The 19,175-nt window shown below is 29.6% G+C and overlaps 1 protein-coding gene across 35 annotated transcripts in view; it reads left to right on the forward strand.

The window, feature by feature from the left end:
• The window catches only part of LOC126772691 (modifier of mdg4), a 227,170-nt gene that overhangs the window by 55,372 nt on the left and 152,623 nt on the right, over positions 1-19,175 (forward strand). The window contains exons 5-6 of one of the 35 annotated variants that reach the window (XM_050493150.1): positions 14,777-14,950; positions 15,166-15,371. The exons of 33 other annotated variants lie outside the window; for them this stretch is intronic. In XM_050493150.1, coding sequence (XP_050349107.1) covers positions 14,777-14,950; positions 15,166-15,356 — 365 coding nt within the window. In that variant the 3' untranslated portion in view covers positions 15,357-15,371. Of the gene's footprint in view, positions 1-5,528; positions 5,684-6,450; positions 6,508-14,776; positions 14,951-15,165; positions 15,372-19,175 lie in introns of those variants that run through there. One more of the 35 variants, XM_050493202.1, reaches the window with a different exon arrangement.

Here is a 19,175-nt window from a genome sequence, read left to right on the forward strand (position 1 = left end):
GGATGCCGATGTGTGGCTGTCACCGTTGATAATCGTCTCATTAAACTGAACGGCTGGCACAATCATTAAAAACATTTTCATTGAGTTCAGATCAAAATTTAATTGCATACGATTGTACTTTAGGTCTGAACTCTCATAATGGCTTTGTATATTCACCTGTGTGATCGATACAAATGCTTTCTTTCATTATGACGCTATTAGTCTTTTAACATAAGTGATTCAATTTTTCAACTTAGTCTTAATTTATATATAGCATATGTACTTATTGCGATCAGACCGGAGACATGATCTGGTAGGCTAAATAGAAACTTTATTTCGAGTCACAGTTTCTAGAAGTGTTTTTAAATCATAAGTAATACGTTATTTTTTTCGTATTCAAATTGTTCACGCGTCATACATCCGATTAAGTTGAAGTTTTGTACAGTTGTTGTTGGCACCAGTTCGAAGGTTTCTGCAAAAGTACTAACCTAAAGTTGGCGTACGAGTTGTATCGAATATTTAAATACATATATTATTTAAAGAGCATTAGCTAGTAATGAATAATAAGAACATTGATTACAGTTAATTGTACGATCGATTGAATTGGGATTTTTACTGCAGTAAGGTTTTTAACGAGCGCTTTTCATAGGTTTTATATAAATAATTTGTTCTCTATACGTTAATTTCTAGCTAATTATTGATTTTTAGAAATTAGCTTAAATGAAACAAAAACGCGGTGTGAGTTTAACACATATACGCAATAATATTTTCTTATCTCAAAAGATAGTGCTTAAAGATAGTTTTGTGCTTTTAATTATTTTAAACTTGATTCATTTTTGACAAAGTATAATATATATATTTTCAGTATAATATATTTCAAGTCGTGTTATTAACATACCTGTAACATACACACATAATATTAAAGTTTTATCTAAAATAAGAATTTATATAAGAATATTTCTAGATTAATTCATAATTAGGCGTGCATTTTCAAATATGACTTTTTAGAGTAATTATTTCTATTTTTAATAGTAGTTCGTAAAGTCAACGAAGTTAATTTTAATTAGATGTTAGTACGTAGTAAAAAATAATGGGGATTATAGGAAATATTCAATATTTTTTGTTGATTAAGTTAACATTAATCATGCTATATTAATTAAGCTTTATCGTAAGATCATGGTCATGCAATAATAAATAATTAATAATAATTCGTAAAGAATTCATAATTCAATTTTACTGGTGGTAGGGCTTTGTGCAAGCTCATCTGGATATGTACCACCCACTGCTCAGATACTCTGCCACACAACAGCAGTACTTGGTATTGTTGTGTTCCGGTTTGAAGGGTGAGTGAGCCAGTGTAATTACAGGCACAAGGGACATAACATGTTAGTTCCCGAGGTTGGTGGCGCATTGGCGATGTAAGCGATGGTTAACATTTCTTACAATGGCAAGGTCTATGAGCGTTGGTGACCACTATCCATCAGGTGGCCCATATGCTCGTTCGCTTACCGAATAATAAAAAAACAATCAAATTTAAATTTGTAAATTTTCAAATAATTTTGCGATTAGTATGTCTTTCAACAATATTGTCATGAATTATCATGAAAAAATTATAAAATGTCTCTTAAGCTTATCGTTAGATTTGAAGTTCTTAACTGTAGCGTAGTAAAATTTTAATAGGTATTGAAATATTTGTAGCAGTATAAAATATCCTTATATAGTGTTCATAATGTTTTCTACAGTGTTAAATATACATCGATTTGCTTTATGAAAAATTAATGTTATTTTTATCTCAGATGTGACAGTTTGTATTACAATATTTGTGTCTAATGGAATTTACATTAAAGTTAGTTCTTCGAACAATGTGTTTTATTTTTTTTAAACCCTTTATGGTATATTGAAAGTTGAGAAACGTTTGAAGATGGTTTCGAATTCTACCTGGGTGGGAGTAGTAGTAGTAGTACTACTAGTTAGAAGGATAAGAAGGGAGGAAGTGAGCTAGTGTAGTTTAATTGTAACGTACAAGGGATCCGAAGGTTGACGATGTCGAATTTTTAATAATGAATGATTTTTATTTCTTACAGAGCAATAATAACTTACCACTAGGAAGCACGTTGGAATGTTTGCCTTCCTAAATTTTATAAAAATAAGTTGTTTTTTTAATAATTTTACAATTCAATGAAAATAAAAGAATAAAAGTGAAATAAATCTCGAATCACTATTCTCGAATGTATGTAAGATTTGTTTGATTTTGTTCAAGTAACGAAGACAGCAAATACATTAAAGTAAGTTAGAGAACAGGTAAAATAACACTATTTTTCTTTTCAGAGCCTAAGTTTGAATTGTCCCAGAGAGGCAACTTGGTGGTGCAGATCGGCGAGTGGAGATTCAACAAGCACGCGTGTTGGGGCTCGAAAGTGCGCTGGACGTGCATTAAGAAAAAAGCAGGCTGTACAGCAGCCATCACCACCATCGATAATGTTATTGTGAAGATTTTGGGGTCACATAACCATTAAAGTTTATTGTATAGTATATACAAATAATATATAACTGTATTAATTGTCTCATAAGAATTTTTGGTGTTTTTAAATTAGACTTAATTCTTTCAACAAATATACATGTTTTGTACTATTATGATTATTTTGATGCCTTACATTATAACCTACATTTGGTATGAGCTTAATTTGTTTGTACGAGTGGTCATGCATTGATACTGTACCTATCGAATACCACAACACCGGAGGTCACCACAAAAAGAAGCATGTTAAAGTGAATTTTTATAAATTGTATATTATATTATATATGGTTTAGTTATTTTATCAAATTATTCATTATTCAGATCGAATATTTACTTTGTTAGCGACATTCTGAGACGGTGAATATGGTATATAATGTAATGTTTCCTTGAATGAAATTTTAGAACGTATATGACGAGAGTATTCTTCTTTAATCTAAGTGTTTAATGCGTCTTTGCCTGAACAAGGATTTTAATAATTAATAAAATTCAAATGATTCTATGCCTTTTTAGAGTTTAGCTTTTAGTAGACGATTTTGCATTTAATATAAACAATATATCGATTGTACACGATAAGTATAGGTATACACATATGCACCAGATGTAATGTTCTCAGATTCAATAAAGCTTTTCATCTTATTTGTCGTTTAATGTGTTCCATCTCTAGAGCATGAGTCAGTTTTAGTACTTACCGGTGTTAACGAAAGAATTTCTTTCAGATTTAAATCCGGTGTTTGCACAGTCGCAGCGTGGAAACCCAGTGATAATGATTGGACAGTATCGTTTTAATAGGGTGAATAAATACGGCAGCAGGACAAGATGGGTCTGCGTGAAGGCCAAAGCTGGTTGCAGAGCTTCGTTGCATACCATGGACAACGCTATCGTCAGAGTCTGGGGATTCCATGACCCTTTAGCCCACACTAGCGCTAATAGATTTTAATGCTATTCTGAAGTTTTTAAACGAGAGAAACTTTGAACTCAGCTGTTCTGTGCACAGTGCTAATGAATAGATACGCCCTTGTGGGCTTTTTCAAAACAAACTCCTTGCGGCTTCGTTCCTAATTGTTGAAGCTGTTTTACATATACGTCAATTCTCAATGCTCTCTTGTTATGTCAACGAAACACTACAGATGAAATGATTTTTTAATATATATAGTACTATATAGGTATGAACAATGTGAAAACCTCCGAAGGTTTTTTATGGACATTTGAAATTTTAGAAAATGTTTTACGACATTTGCTTCTGACGAAACGGTGCTTTTCCTACTGCAGTTGCTCTTTTTAAAATGTTACGAACATACGAGGCTCGAGAGCGAAATTTTATTAATAATAAAATAAATTATAAAGTAGATATTAATAAATCAAATAATAGGGTAGTTTTACATTTTGTTTATACGAAGGATGGGTAGATGTAAGTGTTAACATATAGTTGAAAAGATTTGTAGTTCAAAATTAACTTCATCAGGAATCTTGCACAGAGTTACTAACTTAAATATTACTTAAGGTTTTGGTGGTGGATAAATAGTTAAAGGCTTTTATTCATATTTAATCGTGAGTAATGTTTATTTTTAATATTTTTGCCTACATAGAACATATATATACGTGTATTATTGATTTTTAAATATCGTTTCATTTCATTACCCGTAATTGATTGTTGATCGTAAAATCTGCAAGGCAACAATCAATCAATTTTATAATAAATTTATTTGAATATACATAAATGAAAAATATATTTATGACATTTCCTCAACGATACATTTCATCTAAAAAACATTAGTACTGCATATTCTGTAATGCTAATGAAAACAGTTTTGTGTTATACATATAATACATATTTATGTCACGTATTAAAGTTTGTTTATTTGAATGTTTGTCGCTCAATCACACTTAAACTGGGCAACTGGTCGAATTCTTTATTTTGTATTTATCGTAGGCGTTCTTTATTCGTAGGCGTTTTACTTGTTTACACATTCTTTGAAAATTCCGAAGACAATTGTTTAGTTTAATTATTTAATTTGAATGTACATATTGTAATTAAGTTGTTAATTACTACAAAAAAATAACTCATCGCTGCGCTACGTCAAATGATTCTGATTACAAACAAACCTGTGCTGTGCATTTAATACAAATATTTTTACACGTTTAATTATCATCTGATAGTATTCTTATTTAAGTCCTTAATATTCGTAACGATTAATTATGTTTCCAGTGAGTAATATTAGGACAAATCGTGGTACGTACATGTTGTTAGTGGGAGGACATCGGTTCTACAAAGGAAAGGAAACTGGAATTAGGACAAGATGGCACTGTTCAATGAAGTCCAAAATGAGATGCAAAGCCTTCGTTAAGACTATTGAAGGCACGGTCGTAGCTGTGTACTTAGATCATAGCCACTAGTTAAAATATATATATATATATATATATATATATATATATATATATATATAGTGGCTATGATATATATATATATATATATATATTTATTTATTTATTTAAGTTAGCTTAATAGTTTTTTGTGGATAAGTTGAAGAATTTTTAAAGAAATAAAAGTAATTGAAAATAACGGTAAACATTTATTAAAATAGAAGATCAGTACTGGGCTGATGACTTCTCTATCCTTTTTAGATTTCAAGACCGTATGTAGTCATAGATTATTTTTAAATTGAAATGGGATTTTCAGTTTTTTTGTTGTGTGCTATGTTCATATACCAAGTACTTATATCGTGCTAAATTTAATGTGCTTATGTTATTTTATATTATATTTTATGAAAATCTATAAAAAATAATATGATTAAAAATATTCCATAAATGCTTAAATATTATCTTAATGTAGTAGTAGTTAGTATGGTCGCAATTAATGTTAAGGTATATAAATTTAATTATTCTTTAGTACATATTTTATAAAATTTTATTTTAATGTTAAATTGTAAATACATGTTGTTGGTGAATAATTGTGTTTATTTTATACAATTTTATTTTAATGTTAAATTGTAAATAAGTGTTGTTGGTGAATAATTGTGTTTATTTTTTCCAGTTCAAACAATTACCACGTCTCGCGGAACACAAATGTTACTTGTAGGTAATCATCGTTTCTCCAAACAAGAGGAGTACGGCAAAAAGAAAAGATGGCAATGTTCCATCAGGACTCGCACCAAGTGCAAAGCGTTTATAAGAACTATCGAGGGACAGGTTGTTAAGGCGCATTTGATTCATAATCACGATTAGAATTAAATTCATTAAAAAAAAAACGAGTTCAAGCTAAATAAAAAAAATAACTTGTAAATTATAATTTTTTAATGTTACCACTTTTGATAATCCAAATGAATAAATATCAAATAGTAGATACAGTGTAATAAGGATATATATATAAGTTAAATATTTAAAATTATCATCTATGTCTTAATAAATTACTTCTTTCAAAGCATCCACTGACTGAGCGTCTGTCTGCTCGTAATGTAACAGTTAAAATAAATATTGTACGATATCTATTTTTATTTTTTCACAAAAGGCATACCTACTGTTGTCGACGACGTGAAATAAAAAATTGAATATCGGTTGCAATTTCCTTTTATTTTCGTTTGACAAGAGGTTCGTGGAATGAATGAAAGTCCAAGAAGGTTTACAATGGTACCTATTTAAAATATCAGTTTATGACGGCAGTTTGCAATTGTTGCCTCTAGTTACACAACTATTTTAAAGAAAGTAAATTACAACACCATCTATTGGCAATACATTAAATAAATAAATTAAATACGATACTGAGAGATTGCGTGGACTAATGACTTACAGCGCCATCCGTTGATATAATGTTGTGCTAAAATAATGCCAAAATACTATATAATAAAAAAAGTGTGTAGTATTACTTACAATATGTATATTAACTGGTATATCATACGAGAGATCTCGGACGTTATTTATCGAGTAATGGATTGTGGCTGTACTAGTATCGTTTCCAGTTTCAGCAACATTTGAGAAGACACGGACGGGTAACTATGTGATGATACTCGACGGCCACAGATACAACAAATTAAACAAATACAAAGGGCCAAAGGGGAGGTGGAACTGCGTGAAGTACCCCGCCGGCTGTCGCGTGTCAATCGTAACCTTCGATGATGAGATATTGAAGATCACAAATGAACATAATCATTGAATGATATTTAGCTGCTTATAATTGAACCAATATTTACCCAATGTATGTATAATAATATGTATATTTAAAGGATTTATACATACACACAGTAAGATATATTGTATCATCAAATCAGTCTTAATAGTTAGGTCTATTCCAAAGAATAAAACCTTAAAACGACTAAAATACAAGTTTGCATTGCTGATATTAAATCATAGTAAATAAAAATTTAATTTAAGAAAACCTGTTTAATTTTTTTTTTAATCCACGTACTGAAACAATAAAAATTTTGCGAGTGACCTTAAGGTCAACATTTAAATGTAAACAGCGCAAACTGTTGTTTGAGCTGATTTAAGGTTCTGAATATCTTCCATGACAGTGATACCATATTTTTTTTCTACTCTGTCAATAGGTATAGTACGAAGTGAAACACATTTATCATTACCATTTTCAGCAACATTTGAGAAGACACGATCGGGTAACTACGTATTGATGCTCGGCGGTTACAGATATAACAAAATAAAGAGGTACAAGGGGCCAAAGGTGAGGTGGAACTGCGTGAAGTACCCGGCCGGATGTCGAGTGTCAATCATGACCATTGATGATGAGATATTACAGATCATAAATGAACATAATCATTAAATGGTCATCAGCTGATTATATTTAACGCGATGCTTTCGAGTTTTACAAGATGTGAATTAAGAAACATGATAAGTGTACCCAGAAAAGTAAACGATGTTGTATCTATCGAATCAGTCAAAAAAGTTAAATTATAAAAAATAAAAAAAAATAACTCAGATTTTCTATAACTTTGAATAAATGATTAAAATAAAAGACTTCTAAGGCTAATATTAATTATTTTATTGACAATTAGTATAATTACTTAAAAAAATTAATTAAACAATTATTTTTTGATCTACCTACTGAAATGAAAATAAAATTAGTTAGTACACCAACGTACGACGATGTATGAGTACCGTCAACGCAAAAGTTTTAAAGAATTGGTATAAACTTTTATAGCAAGATTTGATCTTCACCTGCTAATGTTAGCTTCTAAAAACATCTTGCCTCTCATCGTAGATGTAGTAGGGAAGAGAAAGTATTTCGCTGTGAATGATTGATTATGAGACGGTATTTTTATCATTTCCAGTTTCTGCAACATTTGAGAAGACACGTACCGGTAACTACGTGATGAATCTCGGCGGTTACCGATATAATAAAATAAACACCTGCAAAGGGCCGAAAGCGAGGTGGTACTGTGTGAAGTACCCAGCTGGGTGTCGGGTGTCAATCGTCACCATTGATGATGAAATTGTGAAGACTGTGAATGAACATAATCATTGAGTGATCTTCAAATTTATTTTAGACGTAATCATGCTATCGTATAAATTCACTATTGTATTAATAATCACAATTTTAAATATTTTTTAGGAAAATATCTATTACACCTAAAGACTTTGTCACTAATTAACTAATGTTGTACTCTATAAATAATAAATTCAACAAATTAAATACGTCGTAAGCCTGTGCCACTATAATACTGCTGAGTCCCGACTCATTTCTCGACTTTCAGATCATATGTGTAAATCTGCTGGTATACTCTGGTGATTGATACGTGTATATATGTTTTCTAATAAAGTTACTCGACATAATAACTCTTTTATTTAAAATGTTAGTCTTATATTAAGCTCATAAAAAACGCCTAAAAATAAAAATGAAATTTCACTTAATAAAGTATTATTTTTCAGTTCCAATATTCGGAAAGAGTCGCTTGGGAAACCCCGTGATCTTGATTGGTACTTATCGTTTCACTAAAGCCTCCCAGAGTGCCAAGAGCCCGAAGATACGCTGGGTTTGTAACAAAACTCCACACGGCTGTCGAGCGGTATTATTTACTGTGGATGACATCATAATAAAAACAAAAAATGAACACAACCACTAATAAAATCATTACATTATAAGATTAATAAGGAGTCTTAAACTACAGTTTAAATTTTATATTTTTATAATAAACTAAAAACTATAAGATTTCTATATTTTAATAGACAAAAATAATTAAGTACTTTTATACTGTTAAATAATTTTATTATTATCCTATAAATGGAATAATTTAGGTAGAGTACTAAAAACAATTAAGATAACAAGAAAGTAGGAATAAAACATTACCTAATGAATCTGTTGTCAATATAATGTTCAAAGTAAAGCAGTGTTAACAAATGTAGATCACAATTTTATGCTTATATTGACCCGATGTTATCTTCATGAATTTAGATCTGGACGGCAGACAGATGGTAGCTGGTCACCTCTGACTGCGAAATACTTTATACTGTACTAATTAACAGGGGCCTAAATTGCTGTCCCCTATTACTGTACCATGGCTTACGAGAGCGTCCTTCAAACAAAAATTCACTAAGGCAAATGATTGCTTACTAACTTAAAGGGCAATCGTCTAATGTAAACACTGCTAAGGTGATATGCATACATACCATTCATATATGAAAATAATTTTAAGTTTATTACAATAAGTCATATAATATACTAGTTGTTGAGATAATATGTAGTTTCAATTACCAACTTAGATAAATATAGTAATTCCAACAGAATATTTTATATTAAATGGAAAAAGGTATACATTTGATTGGTATATTTAGATTAGATTCAAGTTATGCCATACTTCATAAGCAAAGTTATTGTTTTTTTTATTTGTCGTGAAAGTTTTATTTAATACAAATATTTCTCTATCTGACGTCTGCGTGCCTCACTTACGTTCGATTATATTAAGAAATTACAATTAATATTGCTTAGCTATTAGACACATTGTCTACCTCTATTTCAACTAACTCCCGTCAGGTAAGAGGACGAGGGTAGTTCAATTGTTAAAGAAGGGTAGTGTAGAGAGGCAAAATGTAAAATGTTTATTAAAATATATTTTAAGAAACACCTTTTGGATGGCCTAATAAAATGATGTATTGATAACTTATGATTTGTGTAAGTCTTCTGGCTGGTTTTAAGGTTCTAATGGTATAATAAATGAACAAATTAATCGCCGATTAAAACATTTTGATTGTCTAATATCAAAATACCTAACATTTACAGCTTATCTTGAAATCACATATAAATCTACTTGCTTGGCTCATGTCTAATAAGGTTATCCGAAAAGACGATCAATGTTACTCGGTTTAATGAAGTGTTAAAAACACATACATACTAATAAACACATACTAAAACATATTGTCTGTTAATTACTACTCGAAAGAATAGTAACAAATTTTGTGAACCACACTAAAAAATTAACATCATCATAGCGGCAAAACTATGCGGTAGTGGTTATTTCTGTCACCACATACGTTAACACGTATCCTGGGGTCCTTGGTACAGAACATCGTTTTGGCCAATAAATGTTTTATTAAATTTTCTGTCAAGATTTTTTTCCATTTCCTGTGTTAATATTGAGAATGATCGCCGTTACCAAATACCTCTAAAGGATATCATAATCATTTGATTAGCCTCTCAGAAACCAGCCGTTAGTCGTAAATTGGTAAAAAGAATTTAAGAAATTGGAATTAATATTGTATTTTACAATAAGTTACCTCTTCAGTGACAATGATAATATTCCTGTAAATTATAATGTATATTAGTTACATTTAAGTACTTTGGACGCCCTAGTTTTTTAATATCATCTTCTAATACTTCGTCTAATCGGCCTTTACCTATACTGCAACTTTAAGATTTAGTGCGTCTGCACGTGTGTCTACAAACATATATTTGTACATTTACAGTAAAAGTCATAGTAAAATTGTTATTTTTTATTTGAATGTAGTTGTAATTTTTATCTTTATTTTAAGATTTTTGTATAAAGAATTACAACTAAACTTCTTGTTTCTATGTAGCGATAGCCTTTGAAATAAAAACGATAAGCAGTTTAAGTTGAATAAGTTTATATAAGTAAGATCCTTTATATATTTATATTTATAAGAACAATGAGAAATAAACGGGGTATTAGACTAAATATAATATATATATAAAACCTTTGTATGTTTCTTTTTGTCATAGTAATTGTCAGTCCTGTGTGCAATATACGTTGCCAATCTTAAAATCCAAAATATTTTCCACAGATGAAAATGATGCGGTCTTATTCTCTTTCTCTCTCCAAACCAGAACGTAGACAAATAAAGTATTTCCTTTAAACAATAGGATTTCTGATAAATGCTCACTAACAATAATCCTTACCACGACTTTCATTACAGAAATGCTATTAAGATTGTTGTTTATATTAAAACAAACAAGGAATAAACTGATGGATATCATGTTAAAAAAATCCAAATTTGTATTTCAGATTTATCTCCAATTTTTGTTCCGACAAAACGTGGGAATGTAGTTATGCAGGTGGGGGTTTATCGTTTCCACAGAGTATTTGGCAAAGGACCTAAATTTAGGTGGAGATGCTGTAGAAATTCATTAGGATGCCGAGCGACGGTCTACACGGTCGATGACAAAATTATAAGCTTTGTACGGCGACATAATCACTGATCTATGCAAATAAATAAACTTGTGTGTGGTTTCAAAAAAGTACCTATTTTAAAGTTAATATGGCTATTTGCAAGTTACCAAAACCAATACCAGCCAAACCTTTACGCGGTTTACAGTAGAGTGAAATGGCAAAAAATGTCATGGCATAATAAAATAGCGTTATACCTACCCGTTTCTTTCTGTTTATTTTATTTTTGTCTATATGTCGGTGTGTTTGTCCGGGCTGATCTTTGAAACGTCAAAAAATTACAAATTGAAATAACTGATTTTTTTTATAAGAAGTATTTCAAGGTTCCGTTTATCCTTATTTCGTCAAAATCGGTTGTGTCTATCAAAAGTTATGAAAACGTATGTATTTTTTATGTTATAATTTATGTTGGGGCCATTAACCCATAGATGACGGTGTGCTAAATACCTCAATTACTGAATCGCGGTGTCCAGATTTTCAGTTCAGTCCAGTTTTTTTTTCTTAATTTCGTTATTACAATATTATAAACTATGTGGCTTTAGGTCGCAATTATTAACTGGGTTGTAATTTTATTTTTTTAGTTGTAACTTCTTAACTACTACTACTGTTTTTGGTTTGAATTTTATAGATTATTATTTTTTACTTTGAAGGTAATAATAGTAATAGGTAATATTTCTTAGTTTAAAGGCTTAATAAATTTTGCCTTTAGTTTTAGGATAAGGATGGAAGCTTGCATGGGTTGGGTATGTCTAAAGGTTGCTTGCCATGCGTTTCCTTTTAAGTAACGTAACATATGAATTCAATGTTTATGAAGGTTTTTCTTTATTCTTTAAGCTTATTACATCACAGGTGTTTATTGAAACTAATATTTATTATTGTATTTGTATTGCTTATATTCCATTACGACTTTTTTCTTTAAGTGGCAAAAAATCATGACAGTCTTGTTAAGCATTGGTTGCTTTGGCTTTTCTGTTTCTCTAAAACCTTTCTTGTTTATTTTATTTATGTAACAATAGAAACAAGCAAATAACAATTAATTTAAGGGACTAAGAAAACCACGAAAGTTTTTTGTTACTTATATATTTTTATGCTAACTAATTTATATTAGTCTAAAAAAAATATTTACTAATACTTTTTATTATATTTTTCTTGCTTGCTGATTGTATTATTTTTAATTTAACCTCTTTTTCTACTTACCTTTTAGATGTTAATTATTCGCTTCGCTTTTTTACATTCTGTTGCAATTCTACCTTCCAGTTCCCGTTTTTGGTAAAAGTCGTTTCGGAAGAACAGTGATTTTAATAGGCAAGCATAAATTTTATTCATCGGGACCACGTGGTAGAGGACGTTGGTGCTGCAATAAGAAGAGATGTAAGGCAACTTTGTTCACTAAAGACGATATAATAGTTGCTACGCGTGAGGAACACAATCACTAAAATGTACATCCTAAAAAAAGTGTTCAAATTTTTGTACTTTTTTACTATTATTTTATTTTTATTTTCTACTTGATAGTTGTTATGTTAATTCGAATTTATTAATGACATATAACAAAATGAACGTTTCAAAGATGTAGGAATATTTATACATATATACACGTTTCTTTCTTACTTCTCTACCTCTTTTCAATAATTCTTTACATTGTTATGACGCTTATGAATAATCTTATAGAAACCATATAATATTTATTTGATAGTAATGTTAACAAACACAGGTTTATATTAACTATAAGCAAACTTAATTAATGAATATATACAAAATGGATCTTAGGTATTAATAGTGCATTACATATTGAGTCAAAATGTCACTAAATTATTATAAATAATAAAAAAATAATTTTAAATAGGTTAATTGGGTAACTAAAGTATTATATGAATATATTTTCAACTAAGAAAGTTGCTTCAAGATTTTATGGAACCCTGACAATAATATGACAAATATTTTATTGATATTGGTTATCATTAGCTTTAATTATAAAATATTTTTGTTGTTGGTTAAGGTTTTGTTTGTTGTTGATTTTTTGTTGATGATAAAAAGGTTATAGTTGTAATTTTTATGTTTTTTTTTGTTTGCAATTTTTTTTTGTTATATTATGTTCTAATTACAAACTATTATATAAGCGTAACTAAAAGCAAAGTAAATGCCATTTTTATTTAAAATATATTTTTTGACGGACGTTGGAAGTTGTTTTATTTTTATATCTTTAAATATCCTTAAAAGAATAGTCTTATGCATTGCAATCTATCATTTTTCCAATCAAGTGATAGTGAATCGTGTTGCCGTATTAAATATGATTTATATTTCAGGTCCTCATTTCGAACCGTCTAGTAATGGTAGGAAGATATTGTGTATTGGGGCACATCGCTATGGAATGTATCATCGATCTAAAGACTCAAAAGTTACTTGGATATGTACTAAGAAGAGTTACGGTTGTCGAGCCACGGTAGTCACCATTGATGATTTTATTGTCAGAACAAAAAATGCACACAAACATTAAATTCGAAACGAATTCACAAGAAACATTCCACAAATAAATATGACTTTTATTTTGTAAAAGTATTAAAACACTTAAAAACGTCATTGTAAAGTTGATATTAGCAAAATATTGTATAATATAGTCTATTGCCATTGGACATACTCCGTTGAGAATAGCCGCCGTGACCGAAATTGGCCAGAAAAACATAATTCATATTAAGAGCATTAAGACCTTTTTTAATAAACTAAATTGAATTTGTATGAGATTTAATCATATGTGAATTGTGAAATTAGTGTTGACAGTTGTAAAATATCAATGGTATTTGTAACTTTTGAGTGGAGTATTGTACTTTTGATAACTCGTTATTGGCTGGACGATAGAGTTGAAATAAATAAGCAGTATCTTTATTAGTTTATAATAATTGAAGAAGATAAAAAATCGGCGAAGAAAAATACATTAAAAGGCATAATTAATTAAATAAATTATTGTTTATTCCCAATTACAATTTTTTATTTCGCTGAAACCGCGCACTTACTTGATTCCCCTATGCGAAAGGGGTATGGTATGTGGGACACGCTGAGATCTAGGGCACTTGGTGCTCCCTAGTGCACCGGGATACCTACTAAAAATTTTCATTACATTCTCCGTCTCTTTGGGTCACGATTGATTTTGCACTAATTTAATTTCAACTTGCTTCTGCAGATAATAACATAAATACTTGTAATTGGTATACCACTCTTGAAATATAAAATTAGTGAAATTATATTCTATTCTATACTTATATATTACAGAAAATGTGAAACAAAAACAATCTTTACAGGATTTTATTTTAAATTGACATGAACACACGTGTGTTGTGTAAAATATAGCAATCAAGCTGAAATTTCGCACACACTTTAGTTTATGATGACAATCTATACTTTCCTAATATTATAAATGACAAAGTAACTCGGTCTGCTTGTTACGCTTTCACAGCTAAAGATTTTTTTATACTTGACACATGCCCCTCTCCTCATAGCACGCGGGCGAAGCATATAGCGGCATAAGCTATAACTAGAGTACAATGTATAATTAAAATTTTATAATATATTTTGCATGGATTAAATAAAGCGTTTAAGTAGTTTAATTTAAATGCAACTTATTTGTTGAATGTTTACAGAGAAAAATAATTCTAAATTTCAGGACCTGTTTTTACATTGTCTAGATTTGGAAAACCAGTGATAGAATTCAATGGGTACAGGTACAACAAACGGAGCGACAGTAAGGGACCGCGTGGTTGTTGGAACTGCACGAGAGTATCGACTGGCTGCCGAGCTACCGTTGTTACATTCGATGATACTATTATCAAGATAAAAAGTGACCACAATCATTGATATTCTTTATTAAATGTATATTTGGAAAGACTCTTAACAAATGTATTACAATATATTTCTGAATATTGCTCAAGTAAAATTATAAATTTTCTTTTGTGATGTTTTAGTGAAACAATACATAGAATGACTTGCCGAAGCAGGTAGTTACTTAGTGAGTTTTTTATTCAGGTGGTTGCATTAACGGCTTTTTATTTCTAGTGAGATTCGAGACAACTCGTTTCGGCAACCCTGTGATGGTGCTCGGCAAATATCGGTACAACAAGTGGAGTTACAGCAGGGCTCCTCACGTGCGATGGACCTGTGTTAAGAACCAGATGGGTTGCCGCGCCACCATCACCACCATTGATAATGTCATAGTTCGTGCGAGAAACTTCCACACACATTCGTGATTGAGTATGATTTAGCAGGAATAAAGATAACTCATAAAAACATATGATTATTTATATATATTTTAATAGTCAGTCTGATATAACTAAAAATTGATATTTTCATACTTTTTTCGCTGAAATGAAATTAATGTGTAAACGTTACCATCAAGTGACCCCGATAAGCAATTACTTTGCCAATGTTACTTGAATTATTTCTTGTGAAGTTTTGTATCAATTTTGTTATAGTGTAGTTTTTTAAAATCTATAATTGAGCTTAAATTATTATTTACATTATTGCATTTAAAATAATTTACCTAATCAAACATGTTTTATTTTAATCATAAATGTATGTATCGTTATTTACTAAAAAATCTATTAATATAACATTAATAAACAACCAGTGATATATGTAATATAATATATAGGTACATTTGATTCTAGTTTAAAAAATGGAATTTAAATTAAAATGCCAATGCATTTGTATATTAATATGATGTGGTATCCAGTTCCCTATGTATAGTATCCATATTCCCAAATAACACTTATATTTGGTTTGATGTAAATTTATTATAAACTGTGAAAGTATTAAATCGTCATAATTTAAAGTCTAGGTTATTGGATAGCTTTAACTCAAGACTGTAACAGCCAATTTAGTATTTATTATATTTTAGCCATATAGTAGGTCAGATAAATCTTATTTAATTTTTAAATACTTTGCACACCTCGTGATTAGCGCATTCGGCTTTCGTTTCGGGTTCAAATCTCGGGTCGGTTCTTTATAAAGATATTGCATTTTTCTGCTAAGAAATTATTAGTAAAAACCTGGAGCTACAATTCCTTACCTCAGAGTGTTTGTTAAGCCTTTGCTGATTTATGAGATAACTGTCCAAAATTACCCTTTGGTCGTACTATCAATGGGCTATATCCGTTGAGACTCTCAGCCATCTGTAGCCAAAATCTGAACAATGGCATTGTTACCGAAAAATAAAGTGTATTTGAGAATGAAACTCCAGGTATAATTAATTTCTGAACCGATAAATATGTAACCAAAAATTTATAAATAAGGCACCTACGATTTAGTATAAGTATCAATTGAGTAATATACTAATAAACATTGCCTTTAGTTAGGAAATAAAATAAAATATGTTAACTAATAGGTTGTAGTAATATTTATATATTAAACTATTTTATTATATATTTGTAAGTAAGGCTTAAACTATGGCCATATTTCTCAACTCACACTGCTGGTCAGTGTAGAAATGCATGCTTTTATTTAAAACTAAATGTAATTTTAATAATATTTTTGAATCTGTATATGATATCATCACATCATACTGACAAACGCACACACGCATCTATAAATTATAAAGTTTATTGAGTGGATATCTTTGTCACAATTTGACGTCGTATAATATATTAAGCACCACTTTCAGTTTGTGTGTCTGAACTAAAAATAAAAGAACTTACTATGCAGTACCAGTGAATTTGTTTCCAAAACACTTAATTGCTAAACAGCTCAACATGGTCGAGCAAAAACGATTTGTGTGCTATAAAATATTATCAAATATATTGTCAGTTTCACTGCTGAACAAAGTAAAATTAAGTTTTGTAAGAGCTAATACATTGTATTCTAATAAACGTTGATAGCTGTGTTTAAGTAACCGAAAAGTAAATGATACAAATAAAGTTTTACTTTTATCACTTTTCTTTTGAACCGAAAATACGTGATGATTCTTTAACAACGGTATCCCAAATGCAAATAATTTTTTTTTTAAAACATATAATACATACTATATATATTTTTGTAAAAAAATATTTGGATAATTCAAAGATTTTACTCATAAAACATTGTTAGAAATGTAAATCTTGTGATCTACGCCTGGTGAAGGCAGCATAATTATATTAATAAACACTTTGAAAATCGATTGTGCTTAGAAAATGAAAAGTAATAATAAACTAATTGATTTAATACCTCTTTTCTTATTGAAACCTAACCGTGTAAATATATCTAAATCACTTGGAGACGATTTGAAAATTAAATTATGTGTTCGTTAAAGGTCTATCAAAACGAGAAGTTATTTAAACGAAGACCAGGTTTGGGAGGTCAGTTATACGATTTGGTGTGAATCGGTATAATAAATGGACTAGGTCGAAAGGGATAAGAGCACTTTGGGTATGCGTGGAAACTGGCATCGGCTGCCGAGCTCTCATCATTACACGAAATGACGACATTATACAGTTCTGCCATGTGCCATAATGCCATGAAAATAATAAAAATAAACAATTTGTTTATCAAACGTTAATGACAGGAACAAAATCCTAATGAAAAATGATGAAGATAAAGCTGTATTCATTCATTTGACAATCAAACTGTTATGTTGGTCGTAGTTCTCACATGCATGCCCATTTCGTACTTCTATGCTCGATTTAGCAAATGAAAAATGTTCAGCAGATTTGTTATAAATACAATGACATACTCTATATTTTTTGTAAGCAATATGCCTTATATACTAAAGTTTTTTTAATAATCTAAATTTTAATTTCAGAAGCGGTATTTGTTTTATCTCGCAATGGAAATCCGGTGATACAGATGGGAAAGTATAGATACAGAAAGTGGACTGGCAGCAAAGGGCCCATGACGCGTTGGGTCTGCAACAGTGATAACAAAGGCTGTTTAGCTAAGATATGGACCATTGAAGGAAAAATCGTTAAATCTCAAGTCAAACATAATCATTAAGATTTCAATTCAAAGTCTTGACTATATTTTTTACAGTCGTAAATATTGTTAACGTAAAATTAAAACATTTCATTGTGAACTAGAAACCGTTTCGAGCAATAAAAGCAGTGATTACTTTTAATTTTAAAAGAACGTCTAATTACAATCATATGTTCATATTGTTAATAATTACAACACTTTAACATACATTTAAGTAGTAAGTAAAGAAATTTAAAGCTTTAGCAAATAATATATTACTGAAAGCGTTCGACTTCTTATAAATATTTTTATATTTACGAGCAACAATAAACTGTTTTCTTTTCAAATAAATTGTTAAATATCTATTCGAAGATAAAAGTTGTTAGTGTTTTTGTATTATCATAATATATAGTTTCAAAAAGTGAAGTCTAGAATTTTATTGATGTTGTGATATTTTATTGAACCGTTCAAGAACTATTACAAGAAACGTGAAATCGTTTCTTGTAGTCATTCTTGAAATGTTCGTTCTTAATTCAATTAAGAGTAAACTATATAGTAAAATATTTATTTATATTAATATTATATTTATATTAATGGCTACGTTACATGAATAATATTTATATTTACGAGCAACAATAAACTGTTTTCTTTTCAAATAAATTGTTAAATATCTATTCGAAGATAAAAGTTGTTAGTGTTTTTGTATTATCATAATATATAGTTTCAAAAAGTGAAGTCTAGAATTTTATTGATGTTGTGATATTTTATTGAACCGTTCAAGAACTATTACAAGAAACGTGAAATCGTTTCTTGTAGTCATTCCTGAAATGTTCGTTCTTAATTCAATTAAGAGTAAACTATATAGTAAAATATTTATTTATATTAATATTATATTTATATTAATGGCTACGTTACATGAATAATAATTTTGAATTGTGTTTGAATTTTATTTAAATGTTAATATATTAATTACACTGCTCACTTTTTGTTTATGTTTCATTATTAGTATATTTATTTTCTGAATTTTTATTTTAAGTCAATTATTCTGTTATCACAAATATCAAAGCATCTTTTTTTTAAGTGAAGCAAAACTGAATCAATAAAACGAAGCAATATAAAGACGTACAATAAGTTACAAGTTGCAA

The sequence above is a fragment of the Nymphalis io genome, chromosome 13 (genome assembly GCF_905147045.1).
Source record: "Nymphalis io chromosome 13, ilAglIoxx1.1, whole genome shotgun sequence".
NCBI lineage: Eukaryota > Metazoa > Arthropoda > Insecta > Lepidoptera > Nymphalidae > Nymphalis > Nymphalis io.